Source organism: Chaetodon trifascialis, chromosome 11 (assembly GCF_039877785.1).
Source record: "Chaetodon trifascialis isolate fChaTrf1 chromosome 11, fChaTrf1.hap1, whole genome shotgun sequence".
In the NCBI taxonomy this organism is placed as follows: Eukaryota; Metazoa; Chordata; class Actinopteri; order Chaetodontiformes; family Chaetodontidae; genus Chaetodon; species Chaetodon trifascialis.
The window spans coordinates 23,166,802-23,189,700 of NC_092066.1; the positions used below are offsets into that span (position 1 = coordinate 23,166,802).

The 22,899-nt window shown below is 39.7% G+C and overlaps 1 protein-coding gene across 1 annotated transcript in view; it reads right to left on the reverse strand.

Annotated features, from left to right (window-relative positions):
* tox (thymocyte selection-associated high mobility group box) overlaps positions 1-22,899 on the reverse strand; it is a 51,408-nt gene that overhangs the window by 7,639 nt on the left and 20,870 nt on the right. The window contains exons 3-6 of the mRNA XM_070973377.1: positions 18,061-18,171; positions 12,307-12,591; positions 4,110-4,355; positions 401-634 (exon numbers count right to left, since the gene is read on the reverse strand). Of these exons, the coding sequence (XP_070829478.1) occupies positions 401-634; positions 4,110-4,355; positions 12,307-12,591; positions 18,061-18,171 (876 nt within the window). The remainder of the gene's footprint in view (positions 1-400; positions 635-4,109; positions 4,356-12,306; positions 12,592-18,060; positions 18,172-22,899) is intronic.

The following is a 22,899-nucleotide window of genomic DNA, read 5'->3' on the forward strand; positions in this document are numbered from 1 at the left end:
CAGGTGTAATGTTTGCCATGTTCGCCATCCCTGTTCACAGCTGAGGCTGATGGGGATATGATCTTTTGGTCATACACCACCACATTTTTCAAGTATTCTGCTGTAGGGAACATGAATATATAAACCAAATTCAACTTCAGTCCATCCAATATTTGCTGAGATATCACAGTCTGGATCAACATTGCCATCTTTAGAGCTGTGACACCAGCATGGCCAAAAACTTTAGCTCCTGAAAGTCATTTCTGATTTATATAAATATATTTGCACTACTTTGCATAAGTTATATAGATCAGCAAAGAAAACGTTACTTTCAGGTCTGGGTCAGGTTTGATTGTAACTGCTATGATATGACGGGTCAGAAGAAAGGCATAGGTATGCTAAATCAAACAGGTGTATCTACCTGTTTCTGCTCCTCTCCCAGGCCGTCCCACATGGAGGCCACAATCTTTGACACCTCCCCAAAGGTGGCGTTGGGGTTCTGGGCCTTGATGTTGGCTTGGGTGTCCCTGAAGAACAAAGCGTAGGCAGACACGGGCTTCACTGGCTCATTAGGGTCCTTTCGCTTCTTCTTCTTTGGTGTTTTGGGCTTCTTGGAGATGTCCACTGTTGCTGGCCTCTTCTCTCCACTGCCCACCTAAGAGGGTTAAGAGAGGGAGGTTGAGTAGGACACAGGCAGCTACAGTATGAAGACAGTGTGGATGGAGGGACTTAAGTTCTGTAGCAAACATTTCTAAAAGACTAAAATAGTGGTATGAAAAAAACATGCTGTGAAGTGAATGGACTGTATCATATACAAAACTACTAAAACTACTATTTTTTTTTTTTAATAGTAATTTTCCCTTCAACTACAGTTAAACTGACATTTTAACAATTCACACCTCTAACCATGTCTTTGATGGCTCTCTGAGTGACATGAGACATCAACCATTCTCGTTTGATGTCAAGATATGAATCAACCACAGATATCAAATATGGGGAAACTCCCCATTAGTCAGCAGAACTGATGAAGCCTGTCAGACGAGTAGTTAAAAATCATTCAGACTACACACCGTGTCTACACAAGCCACACTGAAGACGAGACACCAGCAACAGTCCGCCGTCACTGTCTACACTAGATTCTTTCAGCCAAAGTAATTTCCTAATGATTTCACAGGATGCTTTCTTGAATGAACTGTGTAATTTGGTACTAATTACCAATAAAACAGAGACTGTGTTCAGGTTGATTACCAATGAATTCACTCCAGTGCCAGTCTTTCAGTCAGTGCACAGCAGTTCAACTGACCAAGCAGAAGTGTAAAATGTGTCTAGAAACAAGCATATGATCAACTAAAATATGAAGAAAGTTACCAATAATAAAGATAATTCAATAATGACTACATTTTGGAGATCAACAACTGCTTTTAAACTAAATACAAATAACTGTCTTTCTCTATATTTATATTTCCTGTAATTAATACCAAATTACACAGTTCATTACAGGGAACTTTCAAGAAATTCTAAGGAAATAATGGATCTTTAAAACAAAGAGTTACTGACATTTGTATTTATCAGAATTGAAAAATTAGAGCATATCAGTTTTGTCAAATGCATGATGGTAAAATATGTTAAAAAGGTGTCCCATGTGTTGAGGTTGTGCATCCAGCTGCCTTTGACTTAGTAAAACTGCACTGCAGACATGCATATTCTCCTCATCTTCACCTTTATTTTCATGTGTTAGTATAGGAGTAATATGTCTATAATGTATTATAATTAGTGCTGTCAAAAATATCGCATTATTAGGCGTCATTTTTTTAATCGCGAGATTAACGTTCTTTGTGACCTAGTGAACTTGTAGTTTTTTATAAGCTGTGGCCACTGCTAGTAACGTAAGAAAAACTACAGGATCGGGTTGTAAACCAGAAACAAAACAATAGGCACGCCCCACGCACGTGTTTGGTCTTGCCTGCTCGCTAGCTTTAAAAAAGCAGGCTAGCGATTTGTGTTGTCAAGCGCAAAACGCCGAAATGGATGCCAACAAGATTCTGAATAGAAAGTTTCAAAAAGTTGATGGGTCGACTGACAAGTCCAAAGTTATCTGTGTGTATCGTCGGTGTGAACCGAATTATCACCACAGCACACCCAGTCTGAAATACCACTTGATGGCCAAACACACGGCGAATTCTCCACTGCCTCCTTGTCAAAACCAGGCGACAATGGATGGCTTTCGACAGAGGCATATGGATTCTTGTATGTTCAGAGGAAACTTAAGAAAGGAAAGTTTAAGCCATGGTTTAACTGCACTGTAGGCTGAGTCCTAGTTTACAATGATGTGCACTTTGTAACTTTATCTTGTATCATCCTGTTTTGATCCCTTAGAAAGGGTTGTTGAAGGGGATTTTTTTTTAACCAAGTATTTATTTTTTTGTCATCTGTTTATTGACAGTGTTAAATTGTGTGAGATTTGATTCATTCAAATGTGAATGACTGCTCAAAGTGAGAATGTTAGTGTGAAATATAACACTACACGTTGTTGTTTTCAATTTAAAAACATTTGCACAAAGCAATCATCCACTATCCACTTTTCCATGCTGATAAGGGCATTAAAATGATAATTCAAGGGACTAGATAAAAATGTGCAATTAATTTGCGATTAATCGTGAGTTAACTATGACATTCATGAGATTAATCACAATTAAATATTTTAATCGATTGACAGCAATAATTATAATGTGTATGCCAAGGTGACATTGTAGTAAAAAAGGCTGTATTTCTTGACCTTTACAACATGCTATCACCGTCAAAGCACAGTTTAGGTCAAGTCAGTCAAGTTCACTGAAATACAACAAAGTCAGTAAATAATGAGTGTGAATGGGAGCATCTGTGCTCCAGTCGCCCACCAAAGGTTTCCATATGGACTACTAGACCTCGTTAGACCTTATTGCTGATGCCAGTGAAGACAGGAACTTTGAGAAACAAATGTTTTTTTTGTTTGTTTGTTTGTTTTTTTAAATCTAAACATACAAAATACAAGAAGAGGAACAACTCAGCAGTTGACTGATGGCTGTTTCTGTAACAAAACCTTTTTTGGGGGCAATGATAATCTCAAAGACCCTGAAACACTTACACTTTACACTGAACACGTCAGCTAAGCATATGGATGTGGTCTTATCAGATTTGATTGACAGTTGCCTTGCAACGTGAACCACAACAACCCCACTACAGTCATCAGATTTTGAATGAAATCTTAAAATTCTGATTGTGAGAAGAACGCAGACAAATCAACACACCTGTCACATGAAATAACTAAAACAAAAAATTGAATAGTGTGTTCATGTATTATCCCAGATGATGAAATATGATAAAATTTCTGGGTCTTTATATGAGCCACAACAAATATGCAGTATTTCTCCTCTATTATTTCTGTCTATTTGTACTCCATTTCATTTTATGATCTTTATATAATTTACCTAAATTAGCCATTTCTGAAAGGTGCTATATGAGGAAACCTGCCTTGCCAACCAGAGAATTTGCCTATAATTACTAAAGGCTGGTAGTTAGTATAAGTTAACTATATAAATGAGTACATCCTATTCAGCATATTGTGTGTAACTTTACAAAGCAGCCATTCAGATGTGTAGGGGTGCACTGTAAAGGTATATGCAATGTCTACTTTGTTTCCTAATCCCCATCCTTCCTGAAGCAAGCATTACCTGTATACTTGCTCATAACGTTGCCTATCTACAACTCATTGGTCTATACATAACCAATGAAAATGATAAATTTGGTAAATATTATTCAGCAGTACAGTAATGGTTTCATTTCCCCAGAATATGAACAGTCAGTTTGATGCAGAGAGCTTGTTTCGGTGAGGGAGCTGATTTCCATCTAGTTGATATGCAGGGAGAATGGGTCTATTATGACACATAACAACTCTCCACTGTCTACACATACACACCAGGCACACAGACACAGGCTCAAAAACACACAGCAGCAATAGTTGTTCCAGCCCAGTGAGATATGACTCAGTGACTCATAGAAATGTATGTGCGTGTGTGTGTGTGTGTGTGTGTGTGTGTGTGTGTGTGTGTGTGTGTGTGTGTGTGTGTGTGTGTGTCTTTCTTTTTTTTTACCCTGAGTCCCTCATCATTCTCGTCCTCATGTGCTGAACTGGAGGGAGACGGTGTGGCAGATTTACTTCCAGGAGGTGAGGGAGAATTGTGGGTAACAGAGTTCCCGCTCAGGCCCAGCTGGGATTGGTTGATGGTGGACAACTGACTTTGCTGGCTCATGCCTGAGTGGCTCCTGGGTCCAAGCGCTGCTTCGATTGGCTGCTGGCTGCTGGTAAACCGAGAATCAGAGTTGACCATCTGCTGCATCTGTGCAAAGACAACACATGATAATGGCTGTTAGCAAATATCAGGCTTCATTTGCAGTGTGATGACTTGATGGCTATGTTTTTCTTGCAACATCTCCAGAATATTCCAGTCAGCAGTTAGGTTTTTGTCACATCAGTAACAACTTTCTCACTATGAATGATGACACTTGTGCCAACAGTCTAGCTTACCATTATTCACCTGGTTTCGTAACCTTCAGAAAAAGCTATTTGGTGCCATTAATTCTGGTAGATGATGAAACAACTTCCACAAACGTCTGTTATGATAGCAAAGGAACTGAAGAAATATCAACTGGATGTAGGCCGTAGTAAATGGATTACAATTCCAATTAAAAACTGGCATTCTAAAAAAATCATTGAAAACACTATGAAAGGTCCTCCTCTTGGGTCATTCTTGGTCCATGTGAAAAAGCTTCGATGTGCACCGTCTTGCCTCGTGGTAGGAAATGTATAGCTCGTCCCACCCTTTGACTGATGAAGCTCTGAGTTCAACACGTCATTCAGAGATGAACTGTGTCATGTTGAAACAGCATCTAGCTGAGGTTGAGCTAACTGCATCCATGAAACCACCAAAGCAGTGCGAAGACTCTCTCAGTCTGAAAACATTGTGTGACCCATTATGAGCTTCGCTGCTCCTTGTTTTCTGCCCTCTGCTATTGTTGTTATTGCCATCGCTTCTGGCACTGTTTGCACCAAACGAACCTCAATCTTTCTCACTTGATGTTGTTTTCCACATGTTGCTCTGTATGAGCACTGTTCTGATACAGAGCAGAGCTTGTTATCAGCTGTGTTAATAAGACTCCAGAATTTGTTCGGTTCAATTTTGGTGTTGAGAGTGAAGATAGAAACTAGTGCTGTCAATCGATTAAAATATTTAATCGCGATTAATCTCATGAATGTCATAGTGAACTTGCGATTAACTGCAAATTAATCACACATTTTTATCTATTCTAAATGTCACTTGAATTATCATTTTAATACTGTTATCAGCATGGAAAAGTGGATAGGCTTGTTTTGTGCAAATGTTTTTAAATTGAAAACAACGTGTAGTGTTTTATTTCACACTAACATTCTCACTTTGAGCAGTCATTCACATTTGAATGAATCAAATCTCACAATTTAACACTGTCAATAAACAGATGACAAAAAAATAAAATAAATACTTGGTTAAAAAAAGCCCCTTCAACAACCCTTTCTAAGGGATCAAAACAGAGTGATCCAAGACAAAGTTACAAAGTGCACATCATTGTAAACTAGGACTCAGCCTATAGTGTAGTTAAACCATGGCTGAAACTTTCCTTTCTTAAGCTTCCTTTGAACATAATAGCATCCATATGCCTCTGTTGAAAGCCATCCATTGTCACCTGGTTTTGACAAGGAGGCAGTGGAGAATTCGCATTCGCCATGTGTTTGGCCATTAAGTGGTATTTCAGACTGGGTGTGCTGTGGTGATAATTCGGTTCACACCGACGATACACACAGATAACTTTGGACTTGTCAGTCGACCCATCAACTTTTTGAAACTAAAGTTTCTATTCAGAATCTTGTTGGCATCCATTTCGGCGTTTCGCGCTTGACAACACAAATCGCTAGCCTGCTTTTTTAAAGTTAGCGAGCAGGCAAGACCAAACACGTACGTGGGGCGTGCCTATTGTTTCGTTTCCAGTTTAGAATTGGATCCTGTAGTTTTTCTTATGTTACTAGCAGTGGCCACAGCTTATAAAAAACTACAAGTTCACTAGGTCACAAAGAGCGTAAATCTCACAATAAAAAAAATGACACCGTTAAAATTGATTTGCGTTAATAACGCAATATTTTTGACAGCACTAATGGAAACATGAATGCTTATAGCAAGTTGCTCCGTGTCTGCTGGTTGTGTAAACAGGCAACTGTTTAACCACCACAACACCTTTATAAGGCGACTTGAGGACATAGTGAAGCATTTAGCATCTTATGAACCAGACATTTTCCCTGGGAGTTGATGGAGAGCAAAACAGCCTTTAAACGTGAGTTAATACTGGACTTCAATTTATCAGGTAGTCCGAAACACAACTCCAAATTAAATATGCGTTTAAGCAGCTGTTTGCCAACATGTTCATACACCATCATAACTTTAGAAAATTGCAATGCATCAATGTTGAATCCACAGCTTGTTCCACTGGCCCCAAAAGAAAAACCAAATCAATCAATGCTGCTTTCAGTGTCACTGACACAGCTCCTGAACAGAAGGTGTGCCAAAACAGTATCTGAGCTACATAACATGATCATGTAACAGACCGAGCAGAGTCTGCTCTTGCTCGACAGGGTTTGGACAGTGTGCAGCCGTCCACGATTCACTCATAATGAAATCTGATAGTAACCGTGGCAACACAGGTCAGAAAGAAGATGGGATCAGAAGTCACACTCGTGCAAATACATCAACAGAGACTGTAAACTCCATTTGCTACACTCCAGAGAAGTTGTTACATAACTTTATCCAGAGGAGACGGTATGGTGTCCACAGGTGCAGACTGAAGACATAAAAGCACTGGTTTATTCCCTTGTGCATCCAGGTCCACAATAATTTGTCAGAAAGCTGATGTACTGCAAGATATTAAGTGACCAGACAGCCCTGTCCACAGTTTTACTGCCACACCTGTGCCATGAATGCATAATGCTTCATTGTGCTTGCATTGTGCCCGTCAGAGCAAATGTTTCCCAAGAGACAGTGAGGACAATCTTGAATAAATCTCATATAAAATGAATGTTAATATAAACCGAAACTTCTCCGCCATCTAACAAAAAGCAGTGATTCTTTATAGTCTGAAGCAGTTTTGGACTCATGGGAGGACGTTATTTCACGGCATAGTTTTCTGTGTGATCCTTCCTTTTCACTGTGTACTTGTGTAGATCAGTCTTAACTGACAACACCAAAATATGAGCAGTCTGGCAGTGACTCAGTCATCAGTGATCGTCTGTCCATTTCTCAGGAAAACAAAAGTTACCATTGCTTAGCACAGCATGGGAACTTTGACACCTATCGTCACAAATATGAAGATGGGTTGATGATGTGTATTAAGTTTCCTCTCAGTAAGCATCGAATAATAGCGGATGTGGTCTGGTGTGCTGTGCCCCTCTCAGGAGCACATTACCTGAACTCGGTTCCCGGCAACAGCCTCTGAATACTGCTGTGGTATTTAGATGGAACACAGAGTGACATTTCTCTAACATGGGAAGAGGCTTTCAGATTGACGTATGCGCTGCTAGAAATGCTGAAAAATAATAGCTGTGGTTTGGCATTGGTTGGGTTGGGACTTAAAGAAATGTCATATTAGCAAACAGTCAAAATGTATTACTGTCATAATCCTCCACAAAGCATTTGCTGTCAGATTTATGCGTGAAAGCTCTCCTCAAACTGTTTGATAGCATCTGTTTTTAAGCCCTGATGGAGACACAGTGTTCATTAAGACAAATACATGTATTTAAATGAACAAATCAAATCCTTTTCTTTCTCACTGAAAAACATTACGTTTGCCGGTCAAATTGAATTAATGAAAACTCTTACACATGATTACATTATATGTCATACAATTAGTATGACTGTACGTAATATATGTGACAGACTGATACTTTGAACGATTAAATATGTTTACTTGACTGAGTATGGTATTTTAATGAAGGGAAAGGAGGTGTAGCTGTCAGCGATTTATGTGGTGGCATTAAGCAGCGTCTGCTGATAGGGATGGGAGGTCACAAGGTCAAATAAGTAGGAGCTGAAAACACGACCAACGGAAAAAATATGAATTGTATTTTCCCTTGCAGGGTGGGGGGGTAAGGTCGGGAGAACATGTCTGATGATGGTCTAAGACAATATCAGAGGGGAACCCCCTGATGAAAGCAGGGCAACTGATGACTGACTCATGTCGAGAAGGAAAGGAAAGCAGCTCACAGCAGCATCGGCACATCGGTGTGGTTAATGATGGGAATTCAATATGAAAAGCAGAGTCATCCCAATCTGTTCTTGATTTTAGTCTTTTTTTGTATTTCATGAACACACAAAGTGCCAAACAAATAACATTTCAAAATAGAAGAAAGATATATTGATATTCAAGTTTTAATATTAGAACCTGGGCGACTGGTTGTTTTTATAAGTCATTAATCTGCTCTCTTCAAATGTTGTTTGTAACACTTCAAACACCGAAATATCAAATTCATTGTGATGTAATGTAATAAGAAAAGCAACAAATTCTCAGACTTAAGAACCTGGAGTTATCAAAATATTCGTGTTTATATATCAGAATCAGAATCAGAATCAGAAAAGCCTTTACTGCCAAATACGATTTTACACATACGAGGAATTTGCTTTGGCGAAGTTGGTGCATGACACATCTAGAAATATATATACACAGAGTTATGGCAATGTCAATGTGACACACACACACAAACACACACACACACACACACACATATATACACACACATACATACATACATATATATGTGTGTGTACATAAATATGTACACACACACACACACACACATATATCACATCACAATTGACTAACTTACGGCAGCTGTAATTAGGACAGTGACTTAAATTTGAGCTGTTTTTGTGGTTGACAGTTATTTGATTTCAAAATGAAATATCACTGTGTCGTATGGATATAATCTTGCATCATGTATCAAATTTTCTGTCAGGATATTGATACATATCAGCATATTGTACAATGTCTGGAAATGTAATGGAAGAACTGAAAGTGAACTGAATGTTTTTGGATGTTCCATTAACCTGTAATATCAAGGTACTTCATCACATTGACACAAAAGTCCTATAAATCCAACATTCCCACAGAGCAGCTCATTGATTTGCATGACTGCCAACAGTGGCCTAATAAAACGAGAGCTATGAAAGGATTGTAAACTTGGTATAAAATACTTACTGTGAGACTGCTTTGACGGCAGTCTCACAGTGAAGAGTCATATTGCCTCACTGTGCTGTCACGTGTTCGTCCTTATAGGAAGGTGTTCTATTCTTTGTTCATCCACGCCAACAGCTCAGTTCCTCCATTTGTTTCTTGCGAGGTGCTGCTGCTAACTTGAAATGACTAAAGGCTGAATCACTTAGCAACATCAGTGCACAACAGACAAAAGAAAAACAATCACTTACTACAGTTAAATGTACACAACATGGATGATGACTTTGAACCAGTTAGAACAATATCGTCAGCAGAAAAGCACAGTTCTCTCAGCCAATCGCTTCAGACATTAACCTTCAATCAGACGGCAGTCACAACTAAAGAAAGAGCAGTCAAGATCTCAGTATTAACCGCAACTGAGTAGCCTTGCCTCCGAGGGGAATAATACACACACACACACACACACACACACACACACACACACACACACACACACTGACTTGAATCTTTCGAGCCCCCCACCCATCCCGATTAGGCTGAACCAGGCACGGTTGCCAGGCAACCATCATTCATGGACTGGCAGTAAATGAATGTTAGTATGAGAATATAAAAGCGAGGTAGAGAGAAGGCGAGAGAGAAAAGGTAATACTGAGACATGCAGAGATGGAAAATAAGACCCTGCAGGCCACTGAAATAATTATCTCCACTGTTAACCACTCAATAGATAAGTTAGTCTCAATCAAACACACAAGAGAGGAATAATCTGAATTTAATGAAAAGTTATCAACAACCGTCAACATCCATGTTGTGATGTTTTATAAAAAGCTTATCACGAGGTTTCAAACTGACATTTAATAATATAGCAGGTGAATTTAATACAGAGATGGAAACAACAGACAGAAAGATAGAAAGATCAAGAGTGGGAGGTGAGAAAGTTTCATTCTTACCAAAATGAGAGAAATCTTTATTACATGTACTGACACATACAGTAAATGTCTGTCATCCCACTGAATACTCAGCTTCTGTGGCAGTTGAAGTACCTCAGTCTGAGGTGATTCTTTCATTTCTTTACTGTATGACACACTCAGTCACATCTGAATGTCACAGCTAAAAGCCAGATTTTCACTTTACTGTGAAACGAAGACTTAAAATATGAGAAAAATGTCACATCGACCAGCTGCCATGATTCAAATAACAGTGCCCCGGGCAATATCCTATTTCACTCAGTTAAACTGAATAAAATATGAAAGCATATATTTAACATAATATATCAACTGGCTGTCAGTTTAAATCTTAAGGCTCACTGAGACCCCCAGTTTTCTTCCAATAAGTAACGTCAAAGTGTCTTTGAGCAGGACACAAAGTGACAGTCCACTCTGAATGTATTCTGAGTATCAAGCACAATCCAAGGTGACTGTCCAGTGTGTGTAATGTCCTCATGTTGGGAAGCAGCAGGTCTGGTCAGTCTGCTCGCATTCATCTCGGTTTCAATGATTTCATTGGTGAAAGGCTTAATAGTGAAAAAAGTATGTAAAGCTTCATAGAAATGTCTAAAGTCACACCGACAGCATAATGCACTTCTCTGCCGTCTGTGTGTGTGCACAGAATTTTGCCAAGTATTGCTTAACATGCTGCCTCTGGCAGCACTTTAGATTTGTGAGGAGAGCAACAGCACAACAGAAGTGAATTGCGTAGCAGCACTGATTTAAGAGCTTTTAATGCACGTTTTGATGCTCTGGAGTGTCATCCTTGAGCTGGTCTTTGACATCAGATGGTAGCTCTGTTGTAGTGAACAGCTACCAGTTAAAATGTGAAACAGGGGGACAGTGGAAAACAAGGAACTTAGTCAGTTTCCAATACGATTGTCCTAATATCAACACCAGTATCTGAAATGCCTCCATTACAGCCTAAAATGCTGGATCAGGTATCAGCGAGCACGTGAGTCTGTGCACCGATCCAATATCATGGAATTTATTAGCCCCGAAACGGAACCCTGCTACTTCACAGCAGTGTCACATACACCTGTGGCAACTTAACAGATTTGTTACTGCACAAACAGCCAATATCTACAAATGGAAAGTGGCTTGTGTAGCTTCAAGCACATGTCAGCAAACTACACTTGTCCTTTGTGTGTCCATTGAGAAGGGTATTGGCCAATATGCAAAGTTCAGGTATCAGGAAGGAAAAAATGCTCTTGGACCATCTTTAGTTTCCAAAGATAAATACATAAAACATGACAAATCGAGAGGAAGGAAAAATGTACTTTCGTGGTTTTAAATAATTTTACATTAAAATTATGTGAATTAGAGTAAAAAATCTGTATTTTTTGGTAGATTTGATTAGGTTGACAAAAAAATGGTGTTACTATTTAGAATTTTAAAACTCCCACACACTCATAGTCAACAAAGGGGCCGCTTACTACATCTGATTGGACCTCTCTTAAGCACTGTGTGGACATCTACAGACTCTGGGACAACTTTCACATCTATCATTCTTTTCAACATCCCCTCCACTTTTCCTTCTTGTTCCTTCATTTGGGTGTGTGTGTGCTGAAGGGGGAATGTTTCTCTGTGCTCAACATAAATCTAAACTCATGTACTAATGAGCAGGTTTTGGGACATCACAACTAGTTTGGGAGCCAATCGTTAGGCCAGTATGAAACAGACGCAGAAGGGATGTGGAAGCACCTCCAGTGCACACAGAGCGAAATTTTGAGTGAAGCAGCACACAGCAGTTAAACCTGAAATGAACAATATTTGTATATTCATGGAGTCTGGACTTTTCAGTGAAGGAGAAAAATGGATAGAATTTCTTTTTAAATTTAACAAGGAAATTAAACGTTTTTGGGTAAAAAAACAAACAAACATGTGAGACACAAATCATCATTCGAAGCAGAGCATTAAAGCAGTCTGTCTGGAAGAGATCTTAAACCTAACTTCAAACCAACTTTCAAATCTGACTGCATACCACCTCGCTTCCATTTCCCTGTTACTCATTACTAAGGAAAAATAAATGTGTGATTTATCTATGGCCACTTACCACAGACAGAGTACTGGTCATTGGGCCGCCATTCGGGCTGAATGTGCCACCATCTTGGTTCAACATAGCAGCTCCATCTTGGCTACCAGGCATGCCAGGCAGTTCCATGCCCTGCAGCTGGTAGGGGTGGTGTGGGGCTGAGCTGGAGGGGGGGTCCAGAGGGTGGTACGGTCCAGAGGGAGAATCATGGGGGAGATGGGGGGGCAGCATGTGGTCTGGCAGGGTGGGGGGAGTGATGGGTGGGATGTTGAAGTCCTCGTCACCCAAACCACCCACTGAGTATGACTAAAGAGGGACAAGATTGAAGACAATACAGTTAAAGACACCTGTAAAGCCACACCTTTCAAATTCCATTATTGTATTTTAAATCTTATTTATCACACTGTTGTTTTCATTTCTGACTCTTCTCTGTTGTGGGACAAAGTCAAGTTCAGGGGAAGACACAGAATGGGAAGTGTTGCCTTCAGCAAAGTGACAACTATGGGAAAATCAATAAGAATTACATAGGGGACTATAAGAGACCACAGTGTCATGAAACATTACTGTCAGAGATAATAGATGGAAAAAGTGCCCATCACCATTACCCCAGAACGCGGAATCCAGTGTGAGCTACAGCTCTGTGTTGTGTCACGCAGTCATTCTTCCTCAGCAGAACTCCTATCACAGACTAATTATCACTAATGATATTCCCAGCCTTGAACAAAAAGCCTTGTGAGCAAATACTCACTCATTCAGCTACACAACAACACAGTAATTTATATGTACAAGCCCTTTTGCCTGAGAGAATACACACAGGCAGATCATTGTGTATAAAAATATATCAATGCTTATCTGGCACACAAAAAGGAAACCAGTAGCAGTCCTACATGTGATAATGAATTATTCTGAGAGCAAAGACAAATGAGAGGGAGACATGAAGGGGGAAATGGAGTGAGAGAATCATGCAAGAGAAGAGTGAGAGACACAAGGGTGAAAAGAGAGAGAGAGAGGCAGTGTTGGAGAAGCTCTCTCATACTAATCTGACAGAGGAGATCTTTTATAGAGACTGACAGCCTTTTCTGCTTGGCTAGCCACACCAGTCTCTCCCTCTCGTGCTCTTTTGCTCTTCATCTCTCACCAACCTTCTCCTTCCACCCCTCTTTTGCTCTCTCGCTCTTCTAATCTCATCCTCCATTTCTCTCTCATCTCTCTCTCTCTCTCACTCTTTCATTCTCTCTCACTCTCTATTCTACCTCAAACCCACAGTGCAGCGTTGAGTTATGAGTTGCACGTCTTGTGAGCGGAGTGATGAGTGAGTTGGGGGTTGAGTTATGAGATGTATATGCTCGCTATGTAATTAAAAACCACTGTGGTAAGCCACCATTTGAGTTGACAGTTTCACCATTTTAAAAATAAAAGGTTGGAAATAGAAAAGAGAAATATGCAATATGGAAGACGGAAAATGATCGAACATCTTGCGCCCCAACAGCTACAAATTTCTCCCCTTTCCAGTGTAAATTCACCAGGATCTCATTTGAAGATATAATCAAATAATAATATCTAAGGGCCAGTTCAGCCATTCAATTGTGCACATCCAAAAGTGGGAAAATCGATGCTGCAGAGCCACAGATACACTTAGTATCTATTATACACCAAGCTCCAAAACTCTGAATCCTACACTTCCCATAATGCAATTCAATACCATCTAGACTTCGACATGTAAAATCAGTGTTATTCCCCTATAATTACGGTTAAAAGGATCTGCAGCAGACCCATTAGGACATGTAACTTTAGCCTCTAATTTCAGGAATGCACCCTGCATTTTCCCTGCTGTCCTCATGCAAGTATTTCTGGTGCAACTAGAAACAGGTTTTTACGATTTATTTATAGGGCTCCACAGCTTCTACATACAATAGTGTATTTCAGCTGTCATCATCATGGTTACAAGATCACAGACTACTGGATCCTGAGGAGGCTTTTGATGTTGTAGATCTCACAGATTCTCTGTAAAGATCTCAGCCATGACCAACTCAGACTCCGATCAATGCCAAACATGTCTGAATCTTATGAGATACTAAATTGAACTATTGAAACCTTCGTGTTGGAATTTAAACACTGAATTTATAGCACTGAAATATCTTTCAACTTTAAAAGCCATTGATCTATCAAGCTCAATTTATGTAGCTCTATTTAGAGTTCACTGAAGGCCCATTTTCATAGATGACTACATATCACAATATTGTATGGAATAAGACGAAAGGTCACTCATCAAGTTCTCTGGTCCTGTTCTGAAATCAAGAATCTAGTCGTTCGGTTTCGTTCTGGAGCCATCCATCCAGTTAGCTACTTTGTTAGCTAAAAAGTTAACCCTTGGGTGTTTGGCCATTTTCTCCTCCCAGCAGTGAGCGTAGTAAATGTTAATGTGTTCTGAGTCTGAGTGTAGCCAACATCATACTTACTACACTGTGTTTATCAGGTCCTGACAAACCAACAGGTCCAACAGTGGGTTTCATGGTCTTACACTTAGACACTGTGTCCCGTTGGAGCTCAGAGCTCTGCATAAATTACACTGCTTGTCTGTTGTCTGTCTGCTTCTCTCTCTCCCTCTCTCGTCTACTCTCTCTATCATTTCCTCAAGTTCTGCATAAATTACTCCTGTCTCTCTCTTTCCCTCCCTGCTTTTCCATTCATGTCAGTACAAAAGCCTGTTCCCTGTGTGCTGGGAGCTTCTAGAAAGACTACTGTAGTCAGGATTAAGTCCTTCACAACTCCATGTTCATGACCGTTTCATATAATATGAAAAAGCACTTATGTCTGTTGGACATGAATAATGTGTGACCATCATCATCAGTTTCTATCATCAGAATGGTGATTAAATGTCTGTAGGTGCGGTAGATGACAGATATGTAAAGGTATCTGATACACAATTAGATTAGACTGAAACTGTCTGAAATTTGAATGCATTTCTGTGCTTATCTGATGAACGGTTACATTTTATGGGTCTATTTATGCACATGTCAATCTGTAAATATCATCTTGTAATGAGGATATCTGGCATATTCAAATGGTATGGACACATTCATAGAATTGTTTATCTCCATGTGCCTTTTTATTTTAGGTGTATAACAAGGTAATTTGAGAAATATAGGACAATTTCTCTCCATGCATGTATCCACACATGATTATATATGCTGTACTGTCTGTCTACTTAAAAACTCCAGCTGCCAGGATGATGTAAATCTTCTCTCTCTCTTTGTCAGTATGGTCCCTCTTCTAGCATATTTTGAATAGTTAATGCTGAGTAGCCTAAGAGGCAGATACATATCAATTATTATGAAAGTATCCTTTGAGGGCTCCAAACACACACACACACACACACACACACACACACACACACACACACACACACACACACACACACACACACAAACACACACACTGTCACACAGACAGTACACTGCGTGATGAATGGCTGATTGACATCTCTCACATTCTATTTTCATTGCTGTTCTCTGCAATCAACTAATAAAGTCTGATAGAAGGAGTGTGTGTGTGTGTGTGTGTGTGTGTGTGTGTGTGTGTGTGTGTGTGTGTGTGTGTGTGTGTGTGTGTGTGTGTGTGTGTGTGTGTTGAGAGACAAAGAGACAAAGCTAGTCAGCAGGCAGCACGTGTTTTTATGGATGAAAGAACAGGAGAGAATACAGAAACAGTTTTCACAGTTTTTTCTTCATCTGTCACCATAATAATGTGAAAAAATGTGCGTGCATGACTGTATATGACTGTGTGCGAGAGTTGGGAGATTCCTTTCAACCATTTTGTTGGCCCCATGTTTCGTCCACTCACGCTTGATATTTAATCCACTGACATGTTGGAATTTTCCAAATTATGTTGGACACATCAATCTACACGCCTCTGAGGCATAGAGATAAATGTTTTGTGTTGCCAGTGCTATTGAGTATTTACAAGGAATCATTTGAAATCCTGAAATAAAGTGTAAGGTTAAAGCTTCTAACAATAAATAATGAACCTCTTTCACACGATACAGGGCTTTATTTTCGAGGAAGTATATGTGCGTTGTGATGCCTCATACCAGTAAAATGGCATTCATATTAGATGTTTGCAGGTTTTTAGCTCGACTACACCCATACCATGCACAATTCAAAGCACATTTGGGTTCTGTAAAATGTTCATGGCACGACCACAAAACCACTTCAGAAACGACCCTTTGCAAGCGCTTTCAAACCTTTCTAGACGCTCTTGGAACGATCATAGAACTGGATTGTAACTTTCTCACGAACTTGCTCAATGACTATACATCAGGCCACAGATACTCCACCAGAGAGGGAAGTTGCATACTGACTCAAACACAAGAGGTGTGACAAGCAGCCTTTCATTGTGAATTTAAACTCCAAAGCAGCTCCCAGCTTTGCCATGCGCCATTTACGACTCAAAAGCGGACCCAAGGTGTGAACTAGAGAAGCTGACAACGGTTCAACTTAATGCAAACTTCCTCTGTGGGATGGGCGACACAACCAGGAGACGACCAGTCATGCTTGTTTTGATGTACTACACAAGCAGACACACTAGCAATATCCAGAGCAAGTTTTTTTTGGCCCATATCCCGATCCAAGTCATAATATTGGGTATCTCCAATATCAAGTCAGATCCAACACTATATTTACCTAAAAGTTCATTAAATACACTGAAATAACAGCTGTAACATTTGTCATAAAATACTTGTTCCAATTGCTAAAGGCCCTGGTCCAAAGCTATCAGTGTAAATTACTGAGCTGAGATTAAGGAATGAAACTGACAATGCTCTACAGCAGGTCTTTCCGAAGTCCAGAAAAGAACAGCAAGTCAATCCAGACCCAGACCATACCCGTCAACTGACAGCCCCCTGGTCACATCCAGCACACCACATTCCCCTGAATTCAGATCTTAATGTTACTGGCTAATGGAAAGGGTCTGGGCCGTCCTGAGAGTGATGGTTGATGAGCTTGTCTTGCTTGAATATTCAGTGTAGCTGGAGATCATTCACAGAGACCCTGTCCTCAGATGAATACGGTTTTAACATTGACATTTGACATTGTTGTCATGGCGATGTAAACTGCTGTAAAGCGTGTTGTGTGTTGTTGCTGCTGAGTTCACACATTAACGTCATACCAGAGAAGTTGCTATCAGCTCCTAAATCACAGACACTGAATGTGTCTCCTTTCCTCTGGTATACAATAATTCATGGAAATGCAGTTGTAAGAATAAGTCTGAGTCAGAAATAAATATGGACAAACTGTCAGACTCCGTTTCATTCTGGCCCAATCACAAGAGATGTGATAATTGATTAAATATGACTCTGTTATCATCACTCATTCAGAGAATGAGAAGCTGCTACCTGAATGTTTTGTGTACTAAAGGAGAGACAATGCAATGCTGACAATTAACAAATTGTACAAACCAATCAACGGTGCAACCAATGAATATTAAACACCTCAGGTAATAGAAAAATCTGCCGTTGCAACACTCTTTGCAAGCAGGTGACACAAGTGTCAAAGTTGCCTTTCATCTGTTTCAAACTTTCATTGTCTGTAGATGGAGAACATCAGCTTGTTTACATCTGCAGGTCTAAACTGCTTCTTTGCTTCCATATATGACAAGTGGTGAAGATTAGACCGTGTTTATGTGAGAGCTTCAATGTAAATCATCACAATCATCTCAAAGACTGGAGCGTTGCCATGGCAATGTTGTGTTTGCATGTGTAAGTGTGTGTGCATTCACCCAAGGCAGACGGTGCGAGTCAGCCATGTGTGTGTCCCTCCTCCAGTGCTGTGAGGGTGGGTTGTGGGGCGTCACCTTGCTGAGAGGGTGAGGGGGCTGTGGCACACGGAACTGTGGGAAGAATCACAGAGACAAACAAAGGTTTAAATGGATGCAGAGGCCAGGAAAAGGTCAGAGGTCAAATGAGAAGGTCGTGAAGAGGAGCAGTGACAAAGCTGGAGAGAGAGAGAGAGAGAGAGAGAGACAGAGAGAGACAGAGAGAGAGAGAGAGAGACAGAGAGAGAGAGAGATATTCTCCACCAGGCCTCGGTCTCCCACACACAGGTCAAAACCATGTTTTATCTTTATAGTTAGGTAATATTGCTTTTACTTCAGCACCAACTAACAGCTACAACACAATTGAGTTGTCAAAGAAAGAGAGAGAAATAAAACAAAAGTCAGAGAGCTATTTAGAGGAAAAGAATACGATTGGTAGAGGCTGTAAAGAAATTGCTCATTCATTCCCTCCACAGTTAATCCCTGATAAGAAAAGGTTACATCGAGTGCTGCCAAGCTGCAATGAAGGAATAAACGCAAACAAATAAAAATATCATACTCAGATAACAGCACTGGCACAGACAGGCTAGTTAGGCTGAGTAGAGACAAGCGTAGTGACCACCATATTTTTTCTACGCCTCTACGTCACATTTGTCCATTTCTATACAGTCACATCTGGAAGCTTCGCAGTAAAACCCAAACCACCGAGCAGCTCTGTGAATCTGGACAGACACGATATAGACACTAAGGAAGAGTTCAGTATTCTCAGAAATATGCTCATTTGCTTTTGAATAACAAGGATCAATAGAGCTGTCATATCTGTCCATTTAATATGAACCTGGAGCCAGGAGCTGGCTAGGTTAGCTTTGCATACAGACTGTAAACAGGATTCTGTGCAGGCAGCCCATGAAGGCTGCAGGAAGTCACTGCATACACATATAGTCCAGGTGGTGACCCTCCATTAAACCCCAACTTATTGTTTATATATATATATATATATATATATATATATTTTTTTTTTTTTTTTTTTTTTTTTTTCTTCTAAGGATTAAAGAAAGAAAAAATAATCTGCTAATTTAGTGGTAATGATTTTGATACCTTCTGGACAGAAATTAGGTTTCCATTAATTGTTAATGAATCCTAATGACTTTGGTGAGCCCTTGGTTTTCAGATATTCATGTTCCCCAAAGTATGACTTGTAATTACTTTGGTGATCCCTTAACTTTTCACACAGCACCATCATTAGGTCAAAATTTCAATTTGTCCAATACTATAGTTTATGAATGAATACCTGCAAAAATTCAGCCTCTGCTGTACAGCACTGTGTTTAGTGCTAATTAGCAAATGTTAGCATTCTAACCAGATTACCTGAGAGGGTGATCAAGGTAAATACTGTACCTGAACAAGTAACTTAAACATTAGCATGTTAGCATTACCATGTAGACTGTTAGTCCTGTTTTCTTCATGCTCTCAGTTCAAAGTGGGACTGCACAAAGTGACACCACCTTTCTCCTTTTTTTCTTAAAATAAACTGTCAATGTCAATTGTGAATGAGTAAAGCACTCAGGAGGTCTATGTTTGTGTTCAGAGTGAGATTAATAAAATCATGCGTTTGCATAGCTTGAGGAACAGTTTCAGAGTTCAGTGCCTTGCTCAAATGCAAATGATTGGGGTAGAGAGTCTTATTCATTTCTGTCAGCACCTTTGTCACAATGTGTGTTAATAAAGACAGTATTTGATGTCTTTAAAGGCCATAAGATTTGTCACAGAAAACCCATAACTTAATACTTGAACATCCTGCAAATCTACATGTGCAGCACTGATACTGTTTTTTTGAGCCTTTCTCCCTTTCAAAGCAGCATAGTAGTCATTTTCTTTCTCCCTTTTTCAGCTTTCACACAGTACTGCTGCTCCATTAACAATTCAAAAACTGACATGGATGAGGGTCAGACTGGACTGAAATTGGTCACATTCATCACAACAACCTCTGACTTTGCAATGTCATCAATAATAAAGACATAAATTCTTATTCCACACACCACACCGCATCTTCTTATGGCACAACACTATGAATAAAACATCAAATCATACATTCCTATACCACACAATATTCTCTATAGTGTACTCTATGAATAATGTATCTCTTGCTGACTTTCTTATTAATATGGGCTTTGCTTGGTACTGAGGTAAGTCAGAACTAACAAACACACATCTCACTCTCTGGAGGATTCACTAGCCCTCTGGAGACCACGTAGTGAATATCGTTCCACCAACAGCCACAGAAAAACTGTGTTTGCAGCAGAGTGTAATCTAAAAACAGCTGATCTGTAATGCACCGGCCATCGCATTCAAGTGACGTAACAGGACAGCTGTACACACGCCATCAACTACCCTTGAGCCCTAAAGGTATGCAATGAATGCCGTGCTCCATCCATCTATCATCTAAAATTCAACTGCTCAACATATAATGGGTAGAATTCCCAAAAATGACAGACATGAATAGTTGATGGGATGAATATGTAATGTAACTGAATTGCCATACATGTAGTTGCTCTCAAAACTTATTCTGATAAACACATGAATGATTTGATAAAAGATGATGTAATCTCACATACACTATATCACAACTCCCACTGCTTCACTCTTTCAGTCCTTTGTCCAATGAAAATACTAAAAGCTCTCTCATGGATCATCTTGAGCTCTGGGAAATCGAGATGGCCATTTTTCACTGTCTTCTGTTACAAACTGAACATTAACTGGAGCTGAATGATTAGCTAATTAATCAATCAGTTGATCAACAGAAAATTAACTAAGAACTATTTTGAAACTCAATTAAACATCAGTTTTCAGATGGTCCCAGCTTCTCAAATGAGACAATGTGCTGTTTTGTTTTTTTCCTTTTTTTTGTTCATTACAGTAAATTGAATATCTTTGGGTTTTGCTTGGGCTGCACGGTGGCGCAGCAGGTAGTGTGCGTGCCTCACAGCAAGAAGGTTGCCGGTTCGATCCCCGGGTCAGACGGGGCCTTTCTGTGTGAAGTTTGCATGTTCTTCCCGTGCATGCGTGGGTTCTCTCCGGGTACTCCGGCTTCCTCCCACAGACCAAAAACATGCTCATTAGGTTAATTGATGACTCTAAATTGTCCGTGAGTGTGAATGTTTGTTTGTCCTTGCATGTGGCCCTGCAATCGGCTGGCAACCGGTTCAGGGTGTACCCCGCCTCTCGCCCATTGTAGCTGGGATAGGCTCCAGCCCCCCGCAACCCCGAAAGGGATAGGCAGTATAGATAATGGATGGATGGATGGGTTTTGCTTTGTCAACCAAAAAACTACATCCTTTGACTCGACAATATTGTCATGAATCAGAAGATTCATTGATTAATCTGGCAAATAACCAGAAGATTCATCCATAATGAAAATAATCATTAACTGCAGCCTTTAACTATTTCCATAAATAACTAATTTTACAAGAGTGAACAGATTAATCAGCAATGAAAATATTTTGTATTTGCAGCCCAGCCCAGCTAGTGTGACCTTTTATTATTCAACATATACACTAGCCAATGTGTCAGTCATAGGCCCTTTAAGGAGCAAACGGTTCATTTCAGTGTCATTTCAATGTAACTTTATATGCCGTTAAGAAGGATGTATGAAGAAAATGAGAGTGAGGGGTTATTTCTACAGAAATTCACTTACTGATGTAGTTAACACTATGGGAGGAATAATGATTGTGTGTGCATATTGGAGAGACAGATGTATTTACACCTTGCATTGTAACCACATTTGGTTACAATGCATCAGATTTTTGTCTTTACAATTACACATGGCTGTCTGTGATTTGTACACAGAGCATCACAAGTGGTCAAGAATGAACACCAACCAGTACTGAACCATAGCACTGTTCATCAAATCAAAATCAAACTCAAAAAAATAGATTTTTTCTTATTTAAAATAGCTCTTCATGCCTTTATTAAAATAGATCGAATCTAAGAGCATAGATACTCATTCAAACTATATTTCTGTTAGAATTTCAAGTTAATCAACAAAAATGGATCATTCGGTCTTTGGTTATTGCTATTTTTCAAGGTTTCAAAGATAATAATGGAAAATTGATCATATCATAGTATTAGTTTGAGCAAGCTAATGCCATGCAAACATCCTAGGCACTGCTTTAAAAGCCAGAATTGCATGTGATAAGCGACTCCTGTGGCAATCCACACAAACTGCTCAAAAATACTACACAAACTGCAGTAGTTCTCTATCTGTATAGGAAAAGAAAAAGAAAATCATTGCAATTCTTTATGTGCCTCGGGTTGATTGCAGTAAGCGATATTGATTTGTGGAACAGGATGGGAGAAAAAGTTGATGCAACTGAAAATGAGTGAAAAGTTAAATAGCTAAAGCTGAGCTCAAAGACACAGTGAGGAATGACAATCTGAAAGAAACTATCAACAAAGATCTGCTGTGAAAGTGGAGCGAACTCACTGTTTTTAAGAAGGGTCTTTATGAGAGCCTTCAACAAACACATCTGAATGGCTTTTCTGAATGTCAAGTGTAATAAAGCCCATTGTAATAGAATCACAATGGAAAATGGTTTGTCAAAGCTCAGGGGCGTAAATAAAGACAGTGCAGCCAGTGCAGTGGGCACTGGGGCCCATGGGCTGGGGTGGGGGCCCATGGAGAGAACAGGCCCTGAATACACTTAGATTTTTGCTCCTTGTCTTGCCAGTACAGCTGCAACCACAACTAGATTTTTAAATAACTATTAAGCTGAGAGCTGATAAATGTTCAAATTGTCCACCATC